Source organism: Mycteria americana, chromosome 7 (genome assembly GCF_035582795.1).
Source record: "Mycteria americana isolate JAX WOST 10 ecotype Jacksonville Zoo and Gardens chromosome 7, USCA_MyAme_1.0, whole genome shotgun sequence".
Classification (NCBI taxonomy): Eukaryota; Metazoa; Chordata; class Aves; order Ciconiiformes; family Ciconiidae; genus Mycteria; species Mycteria americana.
The window spans coordinates 42276594-42301676 of NC_134371.1; the positions used below are offsets into that span (position 1 = coordinate 42276594).

At 54.3% G+C, this 25083-nt stretch overlaps 1 protein-coding gene across 1 annotated transcript in view; it reads left to right on the top strand.

The window, feature by feature from the left end:
* The window catches only part of TMEM121 (transmembrane protein 121), a 37445-nt gene extending 16751 nt beyond the window's left edge, over nucleotides 1–20694 (top strand). The window contains exon 2 of the mRNA XM_075509224.1: nucleotides 18700–20694. Coding sequence (XP_075365339.1) covers nucleotides 19363–20301 — 939 coding nt within the window. The 5' untranslated portion in view covers nucleotides 18700–19362 and the 3' untranslated portion in view covers nucleotides 20302–20694. The remainder of the gene's footprint in view (nucleotides 1–18699) is intronic.
* Nucleotides 20695–25083: the final 4389 nt, after the last annotated feature.

Sequence of the window (25083 nt, forward strand, 5' to 3'; positions counted from 1 at the left end):
TGGCTCTGAACTAAATTGTGCAGTAAATTAAGCCTGATCTGCATGAAATTTCCTCTGCACGTACGTTCTAGGGTAAACCTGGGAACAGGTTTTATCCAAATTCTCCTGTCTTTTGTCTTTAATTTAAAAAGTTAGAATCTCCTGTAATTGCCTCTGTGCTCATGGAGAATTGGGGAATACTAAGAAACCCTCCAGTGGCTAATTGAATGCCTTATAAATGTTCCGACTGTAAGCAAAGTTCTCTGTCTTACATTATAAAGATATTTAGGTCCAATTCTGTGCTAGGGTGATAATTTTATGACGGATTTTCATATCTTTTGGACGCAATATGGAATGGATCATTACCTTTTTTTACACTTAATTGCTTTTATCATCCAGAAATATTCAGCATTTAATGATAATAAGGCACTTCTGCTAAGGAGGCCAAACACCATATACATTATTGCCTCATGGTGCTATAGTGCACAGCTCTTTGGTACTGCATTTCTGCGGGTCATCCTCCCCCCTTGGCAGAGGGGGATGCTGAGGCCAGGGGAGCAGCACCTCACCCCAAATGTCCCTTTGGCCAGAAGGGAAGAGCACTTTGATGTCCAGAGGTGCAGGCCAGAGCCCCACAAAATTGGGAAATTTTCTTGCTTTCCCTAGCATTCGCGTTTCCTGGCTTCCCGGTGCCTTCCCCGCGGCAGCCAGCACACGGAGGATGCTTCTGCAGCAGCCTGGGACATGGTGGCTGAGCTCGCCAGTGCGGGCACCGCTGCATCCCGCCGCCGGGCTCAGAGGATATCTGGGGCGGCCTGCCTTGCTCCAGCCCACGGCAGGCACAGAGTTTCTCTTGAATCAGCCAGATTGCCTTGAACAAAGGAAATTTGCTGCTCTGCGGGCAGCCAGGTTGCCCGCTGGGCTGGGCTGGCACCTCTCTGCTGGCTTTGCTCCTCGGAGGCAGGGATTCAAACCCAGATACAGATGTTTGGTTACTGTGTGGCCCATAGCTTTTTAAGAATGCATTTTTCAATGGCCTTCTACAGCTTTTAATTAAGAGCACTCACATCATTTATTAATTATTTATTAACTCTTTATAGATGCTACAAGCCTGTCGCAGACATCACTGGAGTCCTACTGATGCTTATAAGCTCATCAGCAGACATTGTAATTGATGGCTATAAGCAATCTGCTGACCTGTTGGGCCCTGCAACAATTGATTAACTATTCATTATAACATCTAGAAATCATTTATGAACCTTTTATAAGCTATTTATAAGTGAGCAGGGACAGATTTATTCATTACTGTTCATGGGCTTACAGCGGAGGGATGGCTGGAGCCCCGAGCTGAGGCTCCAGGCAGCAGTACATCTGTGGGAAACATGCCCAATGTCACAAGAAAGCCTTCATCGCTCCATCCATTTTCCCAAGTTACACTGGCTTCCTGCTGGCCCGGGGGGTCAAGTTTCCTGATGGACGTGGGTCGTTCTCCCAAGGATCAGAAATGACACAGAATGGAGAATTTTCTGCTATTTTGCAGAGTCAGGTAGTTTAGCTAAGTAGGAGCTGGCGAGAATCCCGTGGGAGCTCTTTGATACACTGTTGGGCTAAACTTAGAGAAGAGGATGAGCAGGCTTGTGTGTTGCTTTGCTTCTAGCAGGATAGGATTAAATTGTCCATCCCATTTTCCTTCATATTAGTATGCAGGGGTGTAGAGAGCCAAAGGCAGCCGCTGCCAGCAAAACCCCGTCAGCTGCCGGGTGCTCTGAGGCAGTGAGCTGATTCCTGGATAAATTGGGGATGGAGCGTGAGGCTCAGGTTTGGGGCTCGCATCGGAACGTGACCCAAGCATGGATTGTTTAGTTTGTTTTGTTTTTTCTCTTCTCCCAACCGGATGAATTTCCAAATGAATAATGAAAAGAACAAATCTGTTTTCTACTACTTTTAGTGCAGTCGGGGAGGGGAAAGTGACGTGGCCTTGCTCACCTTGAGCTTCGTGAGTCTTTTCCGTGTTCCTGATGTGTAGCATTTGTACCAAAAAACTGAGACTTTCCCAGGGACTTTCCCTGGTGAACACTGCCCAAACAAGCAATGCTGTTTCTCACTGCGGAGTCCCAAAACACGTACTGCTGCTATGGGTTATCTCCAGCCCACGGAAGTGTGCATCACTTGACACTGAGGAGCCTCCTCATCTCTGGGAGCTCACCATCACCGAACAGAAGTTGCAGATATAAACTCCCCATGTGTTGACAGAAGAAATGATGCCTGTAATGGGATCTTAGCACCTACTATCACTTCTAACAGTCCATCTATAATCTCGCCTGCAGCAGATGCTGTCTAGCAAGACCCGGGGATAAGTGATGACTTCCCAGGAGCTGGTGTTCGGCGTAGCATGTCAATCAGCTAGCAGAAAGCGGACAGATGCACCCTGTGTTTATTGTAGGAGGTTCGTTCTTTCCTTCCTCCTTATCTGCATCATTTTCTTACTGAAGATGCTCAGCCAAGTGCTTCGGCCAAACCGTGTATGAACTGGAGGGATGACTCCTTGCTGAGCCGAGAAGGGGATCCCAGCATTAGTGGCAACCTGACAGTGGCAGATTTGTACGGCGACAAATGGTTAGTTGTATTTCAAGACCTTGTTTAAATGTACAGAAGAGGTATATTTGTGCAGACGTAATTTACTCAGTGGAAAGCTGTGTATAGTTACTATTTAGTTATAACTGGAGCAATTCAGGATTTGCACTGGATGTGCCCTAATCAGTTTAAAGCTGACTCTGAGGTCAAATTAGCGCAAGCCTGAATCTAGCTGTGCTCTCCCAGTCCTGCCATTGCTCAGGGCCAGAGACTTACAGGGTGTCCTGCAGGATGTAGCTCAAACAAACAACCCAGCATTGTGCAGAATGGCATTTGGATTTCAGCTCGGAGGAAGGAAAAGCCAGCTCTCCGCAGTCTCACCTACAAGTACACTTGAGCTATTTTGGAGCATGGCACAAAGAAATCAGCTTTCAATGGGAAGGGAACACAAAGATGCACCCAAAGTGCCATAGACAGCTCAGTATTCATGTACGAGACACTCAAATCAGCATGCTCCTCGTCCAGCTCCATCCCAGGACCAGGGGAGGTTTGGAGGACCCGCCGCCCCAGCCGGGGAGCAGGGCTGAGTGCCGTGGGGGGTTGCACCCCCCCAGCTCACACTGCGAGCTGGAGCTGCCCTTATTTCTGGAGGGCAAAGAAGTACAGGAGGTGGGGAGCATGTCCTGCCCAGGCCAGCTCGCTCCTCGCCTGCTGTAGGACATCAGGGTTTGGCCATGAGGTTGGAAACACCTGACTGTCACTGCAGGCGAGATGGCCAGCCACCAGCCCCAGCACTGTCACACTGGAGTACGGTGAGGGCTGTGACACACAGAGGAGGCTGGGAAGAGGGATGTTGAAAGAAGGGAGGTCAGGGAAGGGCTGTGGGGCTCCCAAGGCAGGAAGAAACCCCCCAAAACTGGGCTGAAGCAAAATGCTGGGGGAAACAGCCCAAAGAGCATCTCACAGCAGCAGGGAGACATCCCCTCTGGCCAAGAGCTCCTCTGAGACATCCTCTCCCTGGGCCAGCACTCATCAGGGAGAGCAGCAGAGCAGGACAGAGCTAATAGCACTAATGGCTGTCCCCAGGGAAGGAAGCACGACTGCCACAGTGTCAGCCAACAGCAGCCCGGGAGGCCAGGCCTCCTTTGGCAGGAGCCTGCAGTTGAGTAAGCAGAAAGCTGAGCTAAGTGACGAACAGCTCAAGCAATACACTCATCAGGAGGGGGTCAGGGCTCTGTAGGACACAGCACAAGGTGAAAGGAGGGTCCCACTGTCCCCATGCCCTACAGGGTTGTGCTGCTGGCAGCTCCATCCCAAAGGCACAGCTCCCCTTAGCAGAGCACCCAAGCCCCAGCCATGGTGGGGAAGGCAGCTCCCCCAGCACCACAAAAGAAAGCACACCCCCCCCCCCCCCCGCTGTGCCCTCCCAGTGTCTAGGCCTGGCTGCTTGCAGCAGCATGTGCATTTTGCACTCACTTGGTTCACCAAAGCTTGAAATAGCAGAAATCACATCGAAATCAGCCCCCATAGCGCTAGAGATGATCTATGCTGGGAGGAAGGGAGGGAGGGACAGCCACTGCTGCTTCCCCTGAGACAGCTCAGCTGCAGTGGCTTTTATGTCTGAAAGCCATTCCCCAGCTGCACAGACCCGGGTCCTTAGTGCCTCTTGTTTTCAGGGTGGGAATGCTTTGCAGCTGGTTTTGCAGTGAGGTGAGTCTTTGCCTGGTGCCCGCTGCCCCACTCCCTTGCACCCTGCCTCGAACCCTACTCCAGGCAGGCACCGGGCGAGGACTAGGGGGTGCAAGGACCCCCCTCTCAATTGCACATTCCTGCTGCACCCCTCCGACAACAGAAATTCGTGATTTTCTGTCCAACATTTGGCCTCCATGCTCACACCCAGCCCCTCTGGGCTGCCTCTGCCCTCAGAGCAGTGACTGCATGGGACATGGGGACGTGAGCTGGGGACGGGCAGGACGGGGGACGTGGGGACGGGCAGGAGCTGAGCGCAATGGAGGCTACAAGGCGCGGGCTTCACAGTGCTGCTGTGGCAGATGTTAGCTGCCTGATTACCCAGGAATTAACTACCCAGAGCAGGACACAGCTCGTGTCATGCAAATACGTAAATACAGGAAAGCGTTGTTGTAATGCATGGGTCCTCGGAGCAGACAAGCATCCCTGGAGCTGTGGTGATGGAGGGTCCTCCTGGTCCCCCTGCGCTGGGAGGTGGGCTGCCAGGAATCCTAATGAGAAACGGCTGCCTAAGGAGGCAATCAGGCAGGAGGGGGGGCTGCGGCCATGGGGGACCCTGCGGGAGGGTGGTGGTGTGCCCAGCTGGACGGTGGCGAAGGTTAAGACTGAGTAAGGGTGGGAGAGGGAAAGTGGTCATGCAAAAATCAGCGCAAAGTGTTCACGTAGCGCATAAGGAGGTCAGGAGGGCCTCCGGAAGCAGGTTTCAGAATGCAAATTAAAATAAAAGCTGATTGCAAGTGCACCCGCTGTGCCTCCGCAGCCCGGTGGGCTTTCTGCCAGCTCAGCAGTGACCCAGGCTGCAGCAGCCCCCCAGTCTCCCCCAGTCTCCCCGCTTTCTTAGGAGATCTTCAATCATCGCCCCTTTTGTACAGGAGGGATGCGTGTGTGTTGCTCTGCAAACACCGATTTTCCCGTGCCTCTTACAGTTGAAAAGTCAGTGAGAGATGCACGCCGGAAAGAGGCATTTACCACATTTCACATGTTTTCTCTGAAAAACTGGGAAATTTCTGATCTGTTCCACTTTAGTGCCACTTGCCCAGGGATGAGCTTCCCTCCTTCCAGGGGAGAAGGGGCAAAGGTTCCTGATGGCTCTGTGGCCATTAGTGGATAGAAAGAGGTTTTATTGGTCTTTCCTTTGTCTGAGGGTACTTGGGAATGAGGTTAGAATCTTCTTCCCCTGGCACTGTGTTTTCTAGCAAACCACACAATGTAGTGTTTATCTTCTTTATTGTTCCTGAAAAGTCCAAACAGTTTGCTGCTTTAAAGTCAACCTAAAGTTAGCAGCAGAGGGGAGGGGGGGAAGGAGGAGAAGGGTAAAATAACCCCAGAGATAAAGGACATCTTTCTGGGGCTGAACAAAGCATCTCAGGTTGACTCCTAACCATTATTTGCAGTTTTTTTATTTTGCTCAAAAACCCAAGTGAAAATAATTAAATGGTGGTCAAACAGAAGTAATTTATATTGGGTTTTCAGCCTGTCTGCTGGACCAAAACTAACTTGTCATTCAGACACCCCTAACGGAGACGTGGCCCGGAGGAGGAGAGCTGCTCTCCCTGCCCTGTCCTGGGGATGCCCCGCATCCCACCCTCGCTCCCCGGCCTCCCTCCTCCCCGGCGGGGTGCCCGGCTCTGCAGCTGCCACAATTTTGGGGTGCCTAGGGACTGCGTAGCATGGGGAGAGCCACACACCCAGGCACGGCAAGCCTGGAAGTGATGCATGACGGTAACTCATGGCTGTGACCGTGTGAGGTCAATGTTGTGATGCGGAGCTGCTTCATGTAGTCACCGCAATGGGCTGATGTGGTTGTTCCTGCGTCCCGCGTGCGAGACGTGGCATTAGCCGCCGTGCATTTGCTTGGCTGTGATCAGCAAAGAGAGCTTTCTATACGCATTTTGATTTAAAATGGGAAAAAAGAGAATGAATAATTAGTCCGTTCTGAGCACAGTTAGAAAGAAATTACTTCAAAAGTTGACAATTTGGGGCAAGTCTCCCTTCTTAAAAGATGTTTCTAAATTAGCCATTTTGGGTCAGTCTCCATCTCTCATCCTCTGAATATCCCTTGTCCCTCCCATTTCACAGGGGGGAGAAAAACAGTTAGCAGTTCCCCACTCCTAAATAGCATCTTTCAGCAGCTGGCTAAGCTGCAAAACGGATTAGCTTTGCCTTACAGCTCTGTACACAACAATTTCAGGCTTGCACAGAAGTTGCGTAGCCTTTCCAAGCAAAGCATTTCCTGCGAAGCCCCTTCTGGGGACACCAGGAGATAGAAACGAGACTCTGAGGGAGCAGCACGCTGGAGACTGGGGAGCAGAGAACACCGGCCAGGTGGGAGATCTGCCGTGGCGGACAAAGCTGGCACCCAGCTCGGGCAGGGCACACTGTCCTGTCATCAGGAACGAGGAGGCCAGGAGTCAGCCTGGAGCCCGGCAGGGACCCTGGTGCTGGCAGCCCAGATGCAGGGCTGAGGAGGTGGGGAGCGACCTCGGGTGAGCATCTCCTCCATCCCCAGGCACCTGCCGTCGTGGGGACGGGGCTGTTGGAGGCACTGGTGGCAGGTCCTAGCCTGCGGCCGGCCGGCCCGTGGGACAGCACTGACACGCTCAGACGGGAGTTCCTTAAGCCCTGGCAATGTGTAAGGGCAGGGCAGGCGCTGCCTCCAGGGATGCTGCGTCCGAGCACTTCAGCCTGCTTTCTCCCTTGTCCAAGCGCAGGCTTTTAAGCCTGCCAGCCTCCCCTTCTCCAGGGGACCTGACCTGGCCACATCCGTCCTAGCAGGAGCTAAATTGCTCTTTTTATGATAGGAATTAGATGCTGTCGCCTGCTCTGGTTGTGCCGTCCCATGCACAGCGGGGCTGGGAAGCGGGTGCAATGGATGCACGGGCTGGGAGGCAGCACCGGCTGGGAGGCAGCCTTGGAGAGGATGGGAGGCAGCCTCTGCCCTCCATCGCCGGGCAAGCAAGGGCCTCACCCGGGGGCGTTTAATGCCAGCGCAGATGTCGGCAGCACAGGCCACACAGGCTCCGCAAGTCATTTTGTGGCCAAAGCACATTCATTGCGCACCCTCTCCCCTCCTTCCCTCCCTCCGCAGATACCCGAATAGCAAGAGCCTGCTTTTGAGGTTGGAAGTCAGGTTTAGAATTTTAATGATATCCTGTATCCCACAGCCTTTCATTTGGGGAGAAAATGCTCTAAATGACCCATTTTTCTTAGTATAATGATAATCATTACCAAGAGGAAAATGAGCACTGAGGCTGGGGACAAATGCAGGCACAGAGTAGATGGGGTGGCTGATTCTGACTGGCAAAACGCTACATGGAGAAATAAACCTTTTGTACTTAGAAGGAACGTAAAGATGTCTTTAAACATGCATGTAAATTTGTAACAAATAAGTCACCGTGGCTTGAAACGGGAAGTGAGAGAGAGCAGCCATCAATATTTTATCTCCTTGGCAATGAGCTCCAGCACAGCTCACGTCCTCCTGGGGGAGAGGATGCCTGCTCACGCTGTCAGACGGGGAAGCCGCAGCACCTCCCGATTTCTGTGCAGCCTCCACGCTGAGAGCCCTCCTCGCCTGGGACTTGGCAGCGAGGAGCCCGGGGGCTTCCCCACCGCCGGGGACGGGGCTCCTGCCCCTGCCCCGTCACCTCCCCGGCTCACAGCGCTCCACGGGCTGGCGTGACACGCGGGTCCTTCCAAGCACGGATCCTCAACAAGGATTGATGACTTGGATTTTTTTTTTTCTTTTTTTTTATGAAGAGTCTTTTTGCAGGAGGGAAAGAATTTCATTAGCAAAGAAAGCCTGAAAAACCAACAGCTCATGCAAATGAACAGCTCAATCCAAACAAGCCCCGGGCCAAACAAGCAGCATACACCTCCCGCATGATGGGGTGCAGCCTAATCTGCAGCTCAAACCCCTGCGGGGGCACTTGGTTGTTACTTCAAATCCCCCGGCACATGCTTGCCCCGGCCACCCCAACCCCTTCACAGCTGCGTGCCGGCTGGCACCCGTGCAAGGGTGCAAGGGGCTGCGGTGCTTCCCAGCACATCTCGGGTCTGGCTCCTGGGTGGCTTGGAGCATTGCTGTGTTGCTGCCTGGGAGGCAAGTGGAGGACCTTTGGGAGGGCAGCACTGCGGAAACACAAATCCCTCCTGGTGGGAGCGGTGCAGTAGTTCGTTAGCAGCGTGTGACACAGCATGGGTGATCCTCCTTGTGAAGACGATGAGACCAGAAGCCTTCGTCAGACATGCTCCTGGAAGATCAGGTCAGGGCATTTGCAGCCTTGGCTCTGAGACCCTGCAACCACCCAGGGCCAGGGACCCGAAGATGTTCCATGGAGCAGAGCCACCTTCTTGCCCCTGTGCTTCCACATGCTGGAGGAAATCTGGGGAGCTAGGCTTGGTCACAACTCTCCGTGTGACCTTGGACTCCTTTGCCTTTAGAGCAGGAGTCAAAGCCCAGCTGCTCGCTGGAGATGGCGTTAGGCTGAGCACACTGCAGATTGCCGGGTGCCGCACGAGGGTATGAGCAGGAGGTGCTGTGCACAGTTGTCCTCAAGATGAAAGACAAGGCACCTCATTTACTGCCCAGACTTCAGTCTAGGAGTTGTCAGCTGCTTCTGACCATGGTGTTCAAGCATCTAAACAATTCAATTAGGTGTGACCCAAGGAGAACCTATAAACATATAATTGATTGGGAGAGCAAGTTTTGATCCCGGGTAATTGCTCTCTTCTGGAGTAGCTTGCAGCAGCCCCTTGGCCTGGCTGGTATTGCCAGGGATGTAGCTGGTTGGGTCTGTGAGTGATATAAGAAGTCTGGTCTCTGGACGCTGGAATTGAATTAGACACCAGCAAGACAGATTTTATTAGATTTATTAGATGGCTGGTAGAAGGAAGGCTGGAAACCAGAGGAAGAGAAATGTCTCCCTGGCGACCTCTGGGCTGGCATTATTTTTCTTGCAATGTTTATCTCCCAAGTGATGTCAGAGCAGCAGATGCCAGCATTGCCCCCACGCCAGAGGCTGAGGCACACACAGGATGGGGAGAGCGACCCTGAGCTTGGTGCCTACGTGGAGGGCCAACCACATCTGCCTGCCGTCCTCCTGAGCCTAACAAGCACCACGACCCACCAGCACGCCATCCTGCAGAGCACCTGTCCCAGGAGGATCCAGCAGTGGCGTGGACTTAAATGATGGAGAGCAAACATAAAGCAGAGTCCACTGAGGCCCATCCATCTCCAGCTCTGTGGCACCCCCAAACCCCTACCGTGACTCAACCATGATTTAAGACAAGTTAATATTGTCTGCTGGAGGATGTGTCACTGGGTGCACTTATCTTCTTACTAAGATTTCATGACGACCAGCGGTGAGATATTGCCATCAATAATTAACATTGGACGAGCCTTACCAAAATAAATTCACCAAGTGCATGGCAAGGCAAGGGCCCCTTGATTTTGCAGGTCACCCACCAGTTCTCTTGCTTGCTGTCCCTGCATTGCCAAGGTTTGAAGTGAGCTTTGTTGCACTTAACTCAGCAAAAAGACATGATGTTCTTGGTGAACCTTTTACTGGGATACACCCATGCCCTGCTGCCTGCTCACAAGTCACTTCTCTAGGGAGCAAAAATACTGAGATGCCTTCTCATCTCATGGGGAACAGGCTCAGCAGCTTCACACCGGTTCCTCGGACAAGCCCATTGCCCACGCAGGGCAAATGGCTACCTTAGACATGGGTGAGCAGCAGCATGCCAGGTCTCGCCAGAGGATGAGACCTGTTGTCACAGGAGAGGCTCTGACTCAGGAGGATCTCCTCTGAGGAGTAGATGGGGGAATAAACTCTGCGGGAGACGGCCAGGCATTGCCAGCAGGACAACGAGAGAACAGACAACAGCAAATTTACCCCAGGGATTAACCAGATCCCCCCCATCTCTGCTGCTAGTTCACACAGCAGCTGAATCCTGGCATCGCAGGAGGGGGAAGAGTTCCCCGGCGAGGTTTGGAGGTAGTATCGCAGGCAGTCCGGGAGCACAGCTGGGGAGAGGGCAGCTTTGCCAGGCTCAGCAGCAGCCAGCAGGCGTGCTCTCCTTTTGTCACGGTCACTGTGCTCTGCTCCTCCATTCCACCAGAGTGCCTTGCGTTAATTAAGAGCAGAACAATCACTCTTAATCAAAGGCCAGACTGATGGCAGCAGCAGCAGACCGCCCGTCTCATGCTCTGCATACTGCCCAGCTCATCCCACCTCCGCTGACCCCGTGCTCAGGGCAGAGGGGGAGTAACAGGGGCATAACTGTTTCTCTCCAGTTGCTGCCCGACTGCAGCGTGCCACCGCAGCCTGGCAGTAGGGGTGAGCCCGAGGCAGCTCCCAGGAAGGGCAGAGATGCCCCTTGCTTCGTGCAGGAGCTGTCTCAGGGCTGGCGGGCGAGCTGGTTGGCCTCCAGAGGTGCCTCCCCACCTACGCAATGCTGAAGCTAACGCCTCTCCTCGAGCGCCCAGGCCCTCTGCTCACTTGGGGAGACAAGGGGGGAGCTTTCCCATGGCAGCAGGACACACACGGTCATTCTTGCTGTCCTTCCACCCTAGCGCAGAGCTTCCTATGGGAGCTAACGCAGCACCTCCCAAAAGCCATTGAGTGCAGAAAGTGCTTAATACCTTCAGCATCAAGTAGCAGGGGTCTCCAGGATTGTAGTTTGAGAGTCAGACCCCTCTGCCCTCCCAGCTCTTACCTTTTGAGCTTGCCCTGGTTTATATGTATCAGCCACTTGCTGGCCACCACCTCTCCTTGCATCGTGTGGGTGAGCAACAAGGTAAGAGGACAGGTCCCTCAGCTACTGCCTTTAGCCTGCCATCCTGCCTGGCCCCAGGTCAGAGAAAGCAGCAGGTGCCTCTCTGCCCAGGTCTCTAGAAGAAGAGAGCCTGCAAGCCAGCCCCTCATCCCTTCAGCCATCTACTGCAGAATCATCCCTGCCTAAATGCTGTCTCACGTAGATAGGAGGTACCTGCAGAGCTCAGATACATCTTCCCCAGGGGGGTTCTAGAGTTCTGCCCCAGAGCTCCCAGCAGCCCTCCCCTGCAAGCATGCTTTTAGCACCAGGAAATTCCCAGCACTCTCCTATTTATAGCTTCACACACCAGCTTCCGTTTTCTGTTAATTAGCTCCCTCCCTCTCCATCAGGCCTAGATGAGACAGGGGCAGGCAGAGCTGCTTGCCTCTAGGCACCTGGTGCTGCCAGAGCAGTGCTGGAACCACTCCGGTGCATTGGGGGAGGGCTGGGAGCATTGCTCCCAGGAAAATTCGTGCCTCCCTGCCAGCACCCAGGAGAGTGAGGACAAGGACTAGCAAGAGCAGGGAGCTTTTCCATCCTCCATCTATAGGGATTTCCAGCAGGCAGTGGGGAAAGCATCCCTGTAAGGACTGTGCACTGGTTCGATATTTTCCTTTCCCCAATACTGATAGCGTGAGGTTATTTGAGGACCTAGCAGTGATTCACACACAAAAGTACAGCCTCAAGCTACCGAAATTGGATCCAAGTTTTACGCTCCTGGCCTGGCTTGGTCCTGGTGTTTGCATTTATGCCTATTTGTAGCACAGAGAAAATCAAAGCTCTGGCTTTGCTTGCAGGTGAAACTTGGTGACCAGTTTGGCTAGGTCTGTCTATCTAGGAAGGCACCAGCAGAGGTCAAAGTTGGTGGTGTATTGTTGTATTTTAGTTAGATCAGCTGTGCAACGCGAGTTGCAGGTGCACTGCCAACCTTGCCGTGCCTGGGGGAAGAGGGCTCCCGTGCACTGGGTGCCCGGTCACTTGCGTGATGTGTTTTGCCCCCAGCACAAGGATGGCACAGCTCCTGCAGCTGAAAGCAAAATATTTTCCCAGGCAGGGGCCAGGTCCTGCTTGGGGAACTGGTACTGTCACCGGTGACCTGGCTAGGGGACCAGTGAGGGTGTTGGTTACATCTACTGATGGCACACTGTGGGGTGGGCTGGGAGCGTGCTGGAGGAAACACTTAAAATCCAACAGCATCTCGAAAAAGTGGAGAAACAGCCTGGAAAACAAAAAAAAAGAGTACAGTTGGGTCAAATTCCCCTGGCAAGGGCAAGCCGTATCACTGGTGGGAGAGCCAGTGCTGGGCGCGGTGTTTGCAGGAGTGCCGGGGTGGGAGGGGAGCTGGGAGGGCAGGGAAGACAGGGGCATGGGGAAGATGCTGATGGACTTTGGCAGAGGAGGGGCAGGTTCCTACAGGTGGGGCAGGTCCAGGAGGACCCTCGAGGCAGCAGAGAGAGGAAAAGCCCCAGGACCAGCACGGAAAGCTCTGCTGAGGAGTGAGTGGGGGTGCAGGGAGCCCACCGTGGGGGGAAGAGGATGGGGACACCACTGCGAGCAGGACCTGCGTGCCACGGGCACGGAGCTCCACGTGCATCTCCCACAGTGGCGAATGCACGCACAACCAGACAGGGCCCTGTTTTTTATGCCCAAACCAACATCTGTGGGGGATTTTGACACTTAAATCTGGGGTTTGGTCCAGATCAGAATGAAATCTTGAAAATCCACCCAGCTTGGAAATGCCAAGCGATTCCTCTAAAGGAACAGCACGTTTTGCTGGGAAAATGGTAAATTGTTTTGGTAGTGTCAAAACATAGTATTATAATTTAACGTTTTATGTACCAGTCAAAATGAATCATTTACCTTCTCCTAACACTATGTTTAAACACCCAAAATATCTGAAAAGCCTTTTTTTTTTTTTTTTGACATGTCTGTCAAATATCATCAAACTCAGCGTGTGTGAATGGGGAGATGTTCCTGGCAGCTCCAGCCGGCTGCATCGGCGGGGGAGCCCTGGCCAGGACGGCCACGGGGGACAGGGCTGCCAACACAAAAGGCCACGCATCCCATGAAGGGCTCTGCTTTGGGCAAGTAGCAGTTCCCCACCCCATCACAAAAATGATGTGATCTAGAGGATGATTTTATTTTTTTCCTACTCAGGCAACGGGTCTGATACGTTCTGCTTGGGTTTCTTTTTGGGAAAGGGGGGAGAAATGAAGCCCCCGAGGGAATCAAGGGGTTTGCAGTGCGAGGGCGGAGTGGATGCACTCACTGGTATAAGCAGGAGCCGGTTTCATCTGCCAGTCCTGCTGCACTGTTTATTTTGGGCAAGTTCTGGGAACAGTTTGCAGCTCTTTCCCCATTTTGCTGTGCCTACACGGTAAATTATCTGTAATCATTAGCAAGTGGGCTGTTTCCTCCTTCAGACACAATTAGTGGGCAGGGTCCGGAAAAATCTTCCTCAATCTCATTTCCTTCACAGGATGCACTTGAGATGCCGGTACTGCCTTGGAGGAGGCAGGGCACAGCCGCTGCCCAGAAGCGACCTTCCCCATTCCCCAGGGTACGAGCATCCCCCCCTCCATCCCTCCCCAGGGACTGCCCTGCGGGGACAGGTGAAATCCCAGCCTGCAGGTCAGTGAGGCCGAACAGGACACCCACCGGCACCGATCTGCAGCAAAGTGAGGCAGGAAAATGCAATGGCACAGGGACAACATGATTTATAGTTCGTCAGTCAGAGGAGAATTTTCTCTCCCTCTAAACCCCATCCTTACGTGGTGAACAGAGCTTGCAAATAATTCAGTGGGTCACAAAAAGCGTGAGCTATTAACAGCTGCTTGCCAGCCCCGACCTCTGGAGCACAGCCGGCTGCCGGTGAGCAAAGCCATCGCCCGGGCAGCTCTGCCACAGCCGGCTTTTAGTCCCCGCAAAAGGTGGCCGTGCCCATTGGCTCGTCCTGCCCCACACTGGGGACGGGGCCGTGCCCCAGTGCAGGGCATGGTGGGGCGGACGCTGCCAGCCGGGGACGGGGGGCGCGGGGGAAAGGGCTTTGCGGAGCAGCAGCTCTTCAGAGGGCTGAAGGACTAAGTGAAGGGGACCTTTGGATTTACACCCAGGAAAGCTGGAATAAATCAAAGCAATTAAAGTGCAAATGAAGCTTTAAGCAATGCGGCATCCTAACTACCTGGGAAGTGCATTATGTATAGTTTTGCCTTGCTCGCTCCCTCTTTTATTTATAGACAGAATTCAAATCACTTAAATAATTTAAACTAATTTGCCAGGTAGAGCCAGGGTTTGGGAAGCGCCTACTGGCATTAATGAGGCTGTGTTTTGACAGTAGCTCCAAAAGTCCTCCAGGCTTGCCTGCAGCCGCTTGCTCCCCGGCCCCGGGAGACGGGGTTTGCGCAGGTACGCAGGGATGCCGGCGGCTCCCAGCACCCACACAGCTCTCGGGAGCGGTGCCCGGTGCCAGCCCAGGTGACAGCGGGCACGGGCAGCGAGCGGAGGTGGGAGGGCATGCAGGAAGGCACTGGTGATGGGTGGCTGCAGGTTGCAGATGCCGGTAACGGCAGAGCTAGCGGTAATTAATCACACGGCAACAAGCCACCGGCGTCGCATTGGAAAGCACAGTTTAATTTTCTTCCAAACTGCCTGGGCTGATGGTGAAGCAAGGCTGTGACCACACGTCCTCGGGTAACCACAGGTGCTTTATAGCAGCTGGGAGGGCTGGGAAAAACAGGTACAAGACCAAGAAATATCTCCACAGCCAGAGCAGAGGCACCAGAGTAATAAGGGCAGGGGCTGCCTGCACCTCTGCTGCTCATTTTCCCTCAGTGCCAGAGGAAGCAGGGCAGAGATGAAAGTGCAAACCCTCCACTTCAGTTTGGGTTTGGACCCACCTGCAGGACCCCCCAGTCTCTCCAGGAAATCACAGCCCCACCACATTCCCACTGCAGCCTCTCCCGCCCTGCAGGGACACTGGGAAGGGGCAGGCTGGGCTGGGAAATGGGGTGTCCCCAGGCAAGCCCCTGTCCCCTGCCTGCCCCGGGGGTGGAGAGGGGAGATGCTGCTGCTGCATGTCCTCATGCCGTGCTGCCAGTCTTCACTGGTGCAGCTGGACACTGCCCTTGGGACGCTTGCCCATGATCACAAGCTGCTGTGGGCATTATCGAGTGCGCTTGCTCACTCCAATGCATGCGATGGAGCTGTTTGCCTAGGATAGTGGTAGAGGAGAGTATGCGGTTTTGGACTGAATTTTGTCCCGGTAAGGAGGCCCCTAGTTGCCAAGACTAATGCATCGCTGCAATACCTGCTCGTGGGAGCCCTGGCACGGGGAGGGATGCGAAGGCTGGTAGGTCCCTTCCCGTAGGAAGCTGCCAGCCTGGCTCACTGGCATCCGTAATGCTCCGAGCTCATTACGTTCAGGTGAGCTGCCTTTTATTTACAAGAATTCCTGCAGGAAGAAAAATTTTGTGAACACTTGTCTAAACAAATATTTGCCTCATATTCTCTTGTGTCTATCTGACATGCTCATTTTCTTGTTTATCCAGCACGTTTCTCAAGCGGTTTCTGAATGTACTGTCAAATGCAGTCATTTAAAAATTATGAATCAGGATTTCCCAGAGTAATGGTTGTTTAAAAACTACCTGCTTTTTTTAATAGTCCTCTGAGGAGAGTTTGCGTGCCCGCTCCCTGGTAGGATGGTCACACATCACTCAAATGGGCAAGCTCTGCTCCATGAATAGGCAGACACCTCCATATTTCCACATAGCACCGGGGCTGCAAGAGGTGGGAAAAATACCAGCTATTGCACAGCTAGAAAAGAAGAAGAGTTTGCATCACAGCAAATGGTTAGAGACTATTTGCAAAAGGCAAGAGAGGTGCTCACCCTGGGTAATAGAGGACTTAACTCGAGAGGAAGCAGCGCTCGAGCCCTGTGATTCAGCTCAGCCCTGCGATCCCCTTCCTCTGCTCCGAAAGGTCACCGTAATAAATGAACATGTTTATCAAACCCATCCCAAGCTGCTGCGAATCATTCAGGAGCGGACGGGAGGGAAGAATCCACCGTTTGAGCATATTTTTTGCTGAAAACGATCTGCTCAGCACCGGTGGTGAAAGACTTGTTTGCTGCTGTTGTAAACACCATAAATTAATATCACCCAGTGCCCTGGCTATTCACCAAGAAGCAGGGTAGGGTTTTTCTGTGTGCTTTCATGTAGGCGTGAGGATAGCTTGGGCTGGGAGCATGTGCCTTCCCCCGGCTTCCCAGACCATACGTGTAATGCATAGGGGCAGAGGGGCGTGATTTACCAGCAAGCTGCTTCCTAACCTTAACGTGCTGTGATGCACCCACTGCCCTTTAAATAACCGCTGTCTTTTGAAGGCATAAATACTTCAGGGGGAAAGAAAAAAAACACCGTTCCCTCCTGAAAGACCTAATTTATCTGGAATTATCCATCCTTGGCTATAAATCCCCTGTAAAACTTGGCACGAGTTTAAAAGCAGTTACAGCAATGACTGTATATTTTTATCCGAAACCTCAAGAAGGAACAAATTGAAGTGCTAAACGGCAGATAGAAGGCATCGTGGAGAGCCGCGCTGGTGAGAGCAGGGCTGCGGTGAGTGCCTTGCCTGGGAAGCACCATTGAGGGGTACTCATGAATCCCCCCTGGGCTCTTTGGTTTCTTTCTGAGCAATTCCTGCCTGAGAAATGATTTTAACGTGCCAGTTTTTCCTGCTGTGCACGAGACTAGCGGTGGGCTCGGAAGAGCAATGTGTGGGTCCTGGCTGGGGCAGCAGTTTTTAAGTCCCCTGCTAACATTTGCTGAGCACCACGTCCTCACCTGCCACATCCTTTCGAACGAGGGCACAGGGACACGCATCCCTGGTGTCCACCTACTCAGGCACACGTCGGAGCTGGCTCTGACTCATCTGGCTTCCCACTTTTTCTTCTTTGTTCTTCTCTCCCTGAAGCAGGAGAGAATCCAGCTTTTATTTAAATGAGGCCCCATAAACATAAGCAGCTGCAATACACTTCCCCGTGCAAAGTAGGGCAGGTTTTTAATGGCTTACAATTCCTTAGGCTTGACTTCTTCCCTTCAGCCTCCACTGCTGCCTCTCTCCCGAAAAGATGCGAGAGCCCAGGTTTGCGTTTGTTCTTGTTAAGCCAGCCGGTGGGCAGCAGAAGCAGTGCCACTGGGTCCCGGGTGGGCTCCGGTGCTGAGTCCCTCTGACAGCTCCCGGGGCTCTCCCTGGGTCCTGGTCCCCCTCCTGTAAGCGGGGATGCCCCCGGCCCCAAGGGAAGGGCAGCCAAACTGCATGCGTGCGCGGGGTTCAGCTCAGCACCTTTGCAGCCCTCCAGATCCAGGTCTAGGCTCAGCCTAACCCCAGCGGGCTGGGTAAGGAGCGCTCGCAGACCCCAGCAGCCTGGCTGCATCACCCCAGAGACGTTAGGGACAGGGCCGTCATTTCCACCGAAGCTTGCGCAGGCGTGCGGTGCTGAGGGCTGGCGAAGCGCGGGTTGCGTGAGAGACGGGGATCTGTGGGCGGACGTGGCCGTGGCGGCCAGGCTCCACAGGATGAGATGGGGTGATCTACAGGGGGGGCTGTGGGGTCAAGCACTTTCCTCCCAGGGAGCTCCTACACCTGGAGGGCTTGCTATCACGCGGTGTGTGATGGGCACACATGACTGTGATCATTATCTATCTCCTTCACTCTGTGTAAGCGGTTTGATAGTACTCTTGAGTGCACTGGGACCTATTCACTTCCCGGGAGCGCGGTCCCTGCACAGGAAAGATTAACAAATGAATTACGCAAGCACAGCACGGCGAAAAGGAGCTGTGGCCATGAGCAGCTGAGCCAGTCCAGAAAGCTGCTGGGACCTCATGCCACCCCGGGGACAGCTTTGCTACCCTCTCCCCTGCCATGCCAGGGACAGCCCAAGCCCCGCATCCAGCCCTAACCTCACCCCTACTCGAGGAGGGATGTGCCCCACCACCTGCGAGCTGCTTTACCCCCTCCCCTGCTGCACCGTGGGCAGGGGTCTGGCAACCTGCTGCGCCGAGAGCCTCCTCGCACCCCGCCAGGCAGCTGCCCAAGTGGTGAGAAAAACCCCACAGCCCTCTCCGGAGAGCTCACCTTCACTTATTCCTGGCTGGAAGCTGAGCGCTCCCCTCCTCAGTAACTGGTAAAACCCCAAGGCCATAATTTAGCAGACACCCCCCCCCCATCCCCAGGCTGGGACCTCCGTAGAGCACGTGGGTCCCTCTCCCCACTGCAGCCGGGACACAGCGGGGCTGGGACAACTGGAGCTGGGGGTGCTGTGGTCCCAGTGGGACTTCACGGTGTTCCAGGGTGCTGTGGATCTGCCTGTCTCCACCTGGGTTGTGCTCCTGCTTTCTCTGCAGGAGCACCCAGGGCTTGAGCTTGCCGAGGAGACGGAGAGTATCTGTGTAAGGGCAGTACACCATGTTTCCACGCAGGACACCCTGGGCCGCGTTCGTCCTCAGGAAAAAGCTGTTCTGCATTGGAGCTTTTGGAGCTCGTGGAGGGACCCTAACGCTCGTTCTCTGCTGTCTTTTCCAGGGATGGAGGGATGCGTGTACAGCTGGGAGCAGCAGGAGCATGGCACAGCCCCACGGGGATAGGTGTGACGGTGGTTCCCCGTGAGGTCCCACACAGTGGAACCCCCCCAGACCCCGGAGGAGCGTGGGGTCTCACTCCTGGGAAGAGGAGAGCTCCCCTTCCTTCCCTGCCGGCCAGGTCTGCCTGCTGCCCAGTCGCCTACCGCGTTTCCAGAGATCTGGACCAGGATTTGGGGCTCGGAGCCTGGAGGTGCATTAGTGCCATAGGATCGCTGGATACCCTGACAACGATGGGGAACCCGCCACGGAGGAAGGACATCCCTCGAGGAGGCCCTGCACCTCTGTGAGCCCTGGCTGCTGGTGGCAGAGTCTGCCTGGGGCTGCTGGGGCTGCTGGGCCAGCCTGGGGCTGGGGGCAGAGCTGCGGTGCTTGCAGGGCACAGCCAGCGAAGGGCGAGGAGCCGGGGACAGGGTCTGCAGAGGCAGCCCAGAGCCCCGGGAGAGCGGGGCTGCCAGCTGAGCCGCTGCTCCTGCGGGGACCTCTTCCTGGGGCTGGGGGACGGAGCAGCCCTTGGTCCCTGGGCTCGCTGCCGATGTCCCCCCGTGGCCCACCGGCAGGACTGCTCCCCTAGTGCCGGCACGGAGGGAGGGCCGCTCGTCTCACCATGGTGCTGCCGCCACCCGACAAGCGCCATGTCTGTCTGACCACCATCGTCATCATGACCAGCATGGCCTTCATGGACGCCTACCTGGTGGAGCAGAACCAGGGGCCCCGCAAGATCGGTGTCTGCATCATCGTGCTGGTGGGGGACATCTGCTTCCTCATCGTGCTGCGCTACGTGGCGGTGTGGGTGGGGGCGGAGGTGAAGACAGCCAAGAGGGGCTATGCCATGATCCTGTGGTTCCTCTACATCTTCGTGCTGGAGATCAAGTTGTACTTCATCTTTCAGAATTACAAAGCAGACAAGAAGAACCTGGAGACGGTGGCCAGGAAAGCCCTGACCTTGCTCCTCTCCATCTGTGTGCCGGGGCTCTACCTGGTGCTGGTGGCCTTGGACAGCATGGAGTACATACGGACCTTTCGGAAGAAAGAGGACTTGCGGGGGCGCCTCTTCTGGGTGGCCCTCGACCTGCTGGATATCTTGGACATCCAGGCCAACCTGTGGGAGCCACACAGGACCGGCCTGCCCATCTGGGCGGAGGGGCTCATGTTCTTCTACTGCTACATACTCCTCCTGATCCTTCCTTGCGTGTCCCTCAGTGAGATCAGCATGCAAGGGGAGCACATTGCCCCGCAAAAAATGATGCTCTACCCCGTCCTCAGCCTGGTCACTATTAACATCGTCACCATCTTCATCCGGGCCATCAATATGGTCTTGTTCCAGGACAGCAGGGTCTCCACCATCTTTATTGGCAAGAACATCATTGCGATCGCCACCAAGGCGTGCACCTTCCTCGAGTACAAGCGGCAGGTAAAGGAGTTCCCCCAGAACGCCATCGCCTTGGAGCTCCAGCAGAACTCCCTCTCCCACAACCAGACCATCCACAGCGCACAGGGCATCCCCCACGAGCCGTCGCCCACCAGCGAGATCCTCGACACATGAGGCATCGCTCCCAGCCGAGCGTTGGTTCAGATAGCCCCGTGCTGAGCAGAGGAGGGATGCTGCTCTCTGGCTGTGCGGGGCGAGCGTGACGGACAAATCCCAGCAGCGAGGGCTCTTCTAGGCACAAAACACCAATCATGTTTTAATTGAGCTATGGAGTGTCCCCTAGACGTCTTCATCTCAGGTATAACCCTAGGAGTCCTCCAGACAAACCAAATGAACTTGCAAAGGACCTGAACCAGCTAACCCTCTCTCTCCTTCCCACCACCTTCTCTCCTCCTGAGCAAAGACCACTAAGGTTGCAATGTCCCTTTTTACTCCTCGAGCACCTCACCTTTACTCCAAGCCTGGAACGAAGATTTTGTTACCGCAGACCTTTTTATGGAGTGGGGACAGGGGCATAGGTGTACGGGCTGGGGGGAGGGTGGGATGTTTAAACCAGTAAACCCTGTGATCATAGATGTCTCTTATCTCCAATGGTTGTGTTTACAGTTTCCTATTTATAATGGCTCCCGGGGGCTCCCGGGCTGCCCGGGGGCCGGTGTCCTTGCGGTCGGAGGTGGGCGAGAGCAGCAAGCCCGGTGGCGGGGAGCGGGGCTGGGGGCCGGCACGGTTCCCCCGCCCCGGGACGAGGGGGACTGCGCCTCCACCAGCGCATTACGCCGACTCCGCTGGGAGCAATATTTGACAAGCTAAAGCTAATCTAATGCTGGTGTTTTATGTATTTCATTCACTGCAAACAACTCAGCACAATATTTCTATTTTTAGAAGGGTCTCTCTCTCTCTCTCCCTGCCGTTGCAAGCCTCCCTGCCTGCAGCAGCCGGTGCAGCTACCCTGGTGCCGGCGGCAATGCTGCAGGCAGGCACAGGCACCCAGGAGGGCTTAGTAATAAGGATGGCGATGATGCATTTCACTCTGGCATCGAGCGTTTATAAAGAGGGCTGCTTTCCACAGCTACTATATTTTTAAAATAAAATATTAAAAAAAAAAAAACCAAAACAAAAAAGAGCCGGGAAGGACGTGCTGCCCTGGGCAGGCAGCTGGGCTCGGGGCTGGACACGGGTCTCCTCCGCCGGCATGCGTGGTGGCGAGGGGCTTGGCTGGCTGTGGGCAGGGGGGTGGGAGGCGAGGGCCAGCCGAACAATAAACGCCCCGTGAGAGCAATGGCTTCTGGTGGTCTCTTTTCTGCCAGCGTGGGGAGGGAGGGGGGCAGCTCGGGGGGCAGCTCCCGCGTGGCCCAAATCACTTGTCTCCTCCTATATCCAGCTCCCCTGGACCCCCAAGCGCTGTACGGAGGTGCTGTGCCCCGCACTCGTCGAGCGGTGGGCACAGGAAACAAATAAATTGTTTTTCCAGCTGGAAGGCTGCCCCAGGGGCTGGGCACCTCTCAGCTGCCTTCACCTGGGGGAAGGCACAAGGGACACAAGCAAAAAAGCTGCGTCTCAAACACGCTGAAACGGGCTATTTTTGCTGTTTTCTAAACCAAACATTTCATTTTGAGGAGACAGGAATGAAATGCCTGGTGCTGTTTACATTTCTCGTCCACATTTTCTCCTGGCTCTGCTTACCGAATTTGACCTAAATCCACAAATCATTTCAGTCCCGTCTTTTCAGCCCGTCCTGATCTGTCCAAAACGTTTCACCCAGCCCTGATCCAGCCTTCCAAATTTAGGCCCAGCCAATCACAGCCCTGCTTGGCCACCCTGTCACCCAGGGATGGCTTTGGGGGGTGGGTTCTCTACCGGGAATAAATCTGCTGAGAAACAAAATGGTATCTTTGCCAACAAAAGTGAGTTTGCAATGGATTTAGCCAACTGAAAAAGTTTCTCCTTCCTTTCCCTCGGAGAACATGAGAGGAAGAGGGCAGGTGATTTAAAAGGTATTAGCAGAAATTAATTAAATTGCTAAATTATTCTGGAATACCTATGGAATTACATATTACATCTCTACTGGTGCCATTAAAATACATGCGATTAACGTCAGTGCAATTAACTGCCAAGTATCTAATAACATTCTGCTACTCTTTTAGGTAATTAATTTATGAGCCTTTGTTTTACAGCTCTTCCCCAGAACTGAGCGCAGGAAAACCTGCAGGTGCTGGCAGCGCGGTGCTGCCGGCTCCGGCGCGGTGCTGCGCAGCGGAGGTGCTGCGCGGGCTGCACCCCCAGCGGCATTTGATCCTGGGGATAAAATAAATTACCCGGGGGTTACTCTGACAGGTTGTCGTGTGTATTTTTATTCTGTCTCAGCCTGCTACCTAGCTCTCCAGCCGTGCCTTATATTGGAGTAAGTTAATATTCCCTTGAGCCTTATCTGTTGCTAAGGTTGCTTGGGGGGATGTCTGGCTGCGCTCCCTGGATGGAGCCTGCATGGAAAGGGCATAGTGCTTTATCCTCCGGGTGCCATAACCTCCAAGCAAGCTTAGGAGTCCCCACAACCTTTTCCCCGAGGCTGCCAGGCCCTGCTTGCTGCTGGTGACACGGGGTTGTTGTGGTTGTGGAGAGGGGTGTCCTTGGGGAAGGGCTGCCCCGAGCCCCGCGGTAGGAGCAGGAGTGGGAGGGGAGGTCCCGGTCCTGATGCTCACCTGGGATGCAGTGCACCGCATTGCTCCCGTGAAGGCACCTGAGCTCGCTGCTGCTCGAAGCCTGCTCTGTGGCGAAGGGAGGGAGGAGAGGCTTTTCTCGTCTTCTGCTGTTCAACATCCCCCAGGGGCTCTGTGTGCATCGTGTTTCTTACTCAGCAACGCAACCCTTTCTTTTCAAAGCCATCTTGAAAGCAAGTGTTACAAGCCGGCCCCTCCACAGCAGCCGCGGGAGGAAGGCTGGGAAGCAGAGGAGAGGAGAGCTAGCTGGGAAAGGCAGCGTGGCGGGCGCCTGCGAGCAGAGGGGAGAGCCAGAGCAGCCAGCGAAGTCCTCGGAGACATGGAGACAGCGCGGCAATGGGAGCGCTACAACTGTTCCTCGCCCGGTGCTTGCTGAGGGCAATGCGAGCTGCCACCTCCTCCCCGAAATCCAGCCCTGCGCAGCAGAGACAAGACCCCTGGGAGCCATGGGACCGGCAGGAGGGACGGCACGGTGGCGGCGGCTGCGCAGGGTGACTGGCTCCCAGCCTGGCTGTTTGTTGGGGAAGGTGATATTTTGCCGCGGGCAATGAGAACTAAAGGAAACAATTAAAACTAAATAGGCTGGAACCGAGCAATTTTTCAGCTTTCCGCTGAGAAGGTGTGTTGGCAAAAGAGCTTCTTTGTGAAATGAGAAATCCTCCTGGCAATCTATAGACTCCCACCTGCTGAAGCGAAAGCAGCACAACAATAATGCAGAAGGGACGCAAATTCCCAGCCCTCCAGTGGAAAACCCACGGGGGCAGCATCCCTCGCTGCTGTTCGAAAACAGGCCACGGGCACGAGGGAGCCCTTGCCCTTGGCGGGGAGAGGCCGGTGGTGCTCAGGGGCCCAACTGGTGCTGTCCTACCAGTTACTGACCCGCCGGGCAGCGCTGAGGTGAACGCCTCCTTCCAAGCCAAGCGACAGCCTCTGGAGGAGCCAGGTCCTCCCCATCACTTGCAGGGGACGCCAGAGCAATGGCAACCTCTAGAGACGCAAAACCTGAGCCTCTCTGAGCCTTCCTACCAGGCTACTCCCAAAGGGCAGCAAATTGTCCCAGCCCTGCACAGCCACAAATGATCTGTGATCGCTTTCCGGGCAGCAGGGATGGGCTGGACTGAACCCATCCACTTCCCAAGCAGCGGAGAACTGCAAAACGGGAGCTCACAAGTAAGTGGAGCAAAGCAAGCCATACCAGGCTGTCGCGACGCATCGAGCCCAGACAAATCCGTCTGGGTCCTGTCCCCCTGCCAAACATTTGGATGAAGAGGCAGCAATGGGCTTGAGCTGCTGCATGGCTGACGCTGTCTGTGAGAAGGGCCAGCACCCAGCTCTTGTGTCCCAACAGCCTCGTGCTGCCTGCAGCACCTCCGTCCTTCTCGCCACCTCGAGCTGAATTTTACCCTCCTGGAAGCTGACATCCAGCACATGGGCACTGCAGGTACGGTGGGGAGGGATCGAGGCTGTCGGGTTGCATTTAACTGAGTAGGGTAAAAAGGCTCTCCATTCCCTCCCTTGCGAAATCCATATGGCCTCCCCGCACGGTGCCACGTGTCCCAGTGCCACCCGGTGCCGCCTCGCCTCGTGCACTGTCACCTCAGACCGTATGCAAATAAGGAATTTTTTTTGTTTTCTTTTGTTCAATCTGGGTTAATTTGTTGAGTGGAGGGAGACTGCATATTCATGCCAATAATTGTTTTCCTTCTGCCTGCTCCAGATTTGCTGCACTTCTTTAGCTCAGGCCAATGCTGCAATAAAAAAAGAAGGGCAAGGTGTCCAGAGCACCGTAACAGCAGTTCCTGTCCGCCTAAATTTCTCCTGCCCAGGCTCTGTGGCAAAAGTTTGAGTTTCTCATTAATTTTATCCTAACTTCGAATGCCCTGGATTTTTCAGCTGTGTCTGGTTTTTAGGTCTGGCATCCTTGAAGGGTAATATCCATTTAAGTTACTGATTCAGGCTTGCTCATTTAATTTCACCTTAATAAAGATTTTATGTGGGTTTGACATGTTCAGTGTCTCAAATGTATTGACACGGCAGCCTGAAGAAACATTATGACCATAATGGCTCAGGAAGCATTAAAAAGACCCTGGCAAGGTATATTGATTGCCCTCTTTTACAGTTGTTGGAAGACAAAGACCAGTCAAAGGGAAGAGTGAGTACTGTAGTTTGTTTTTATGTG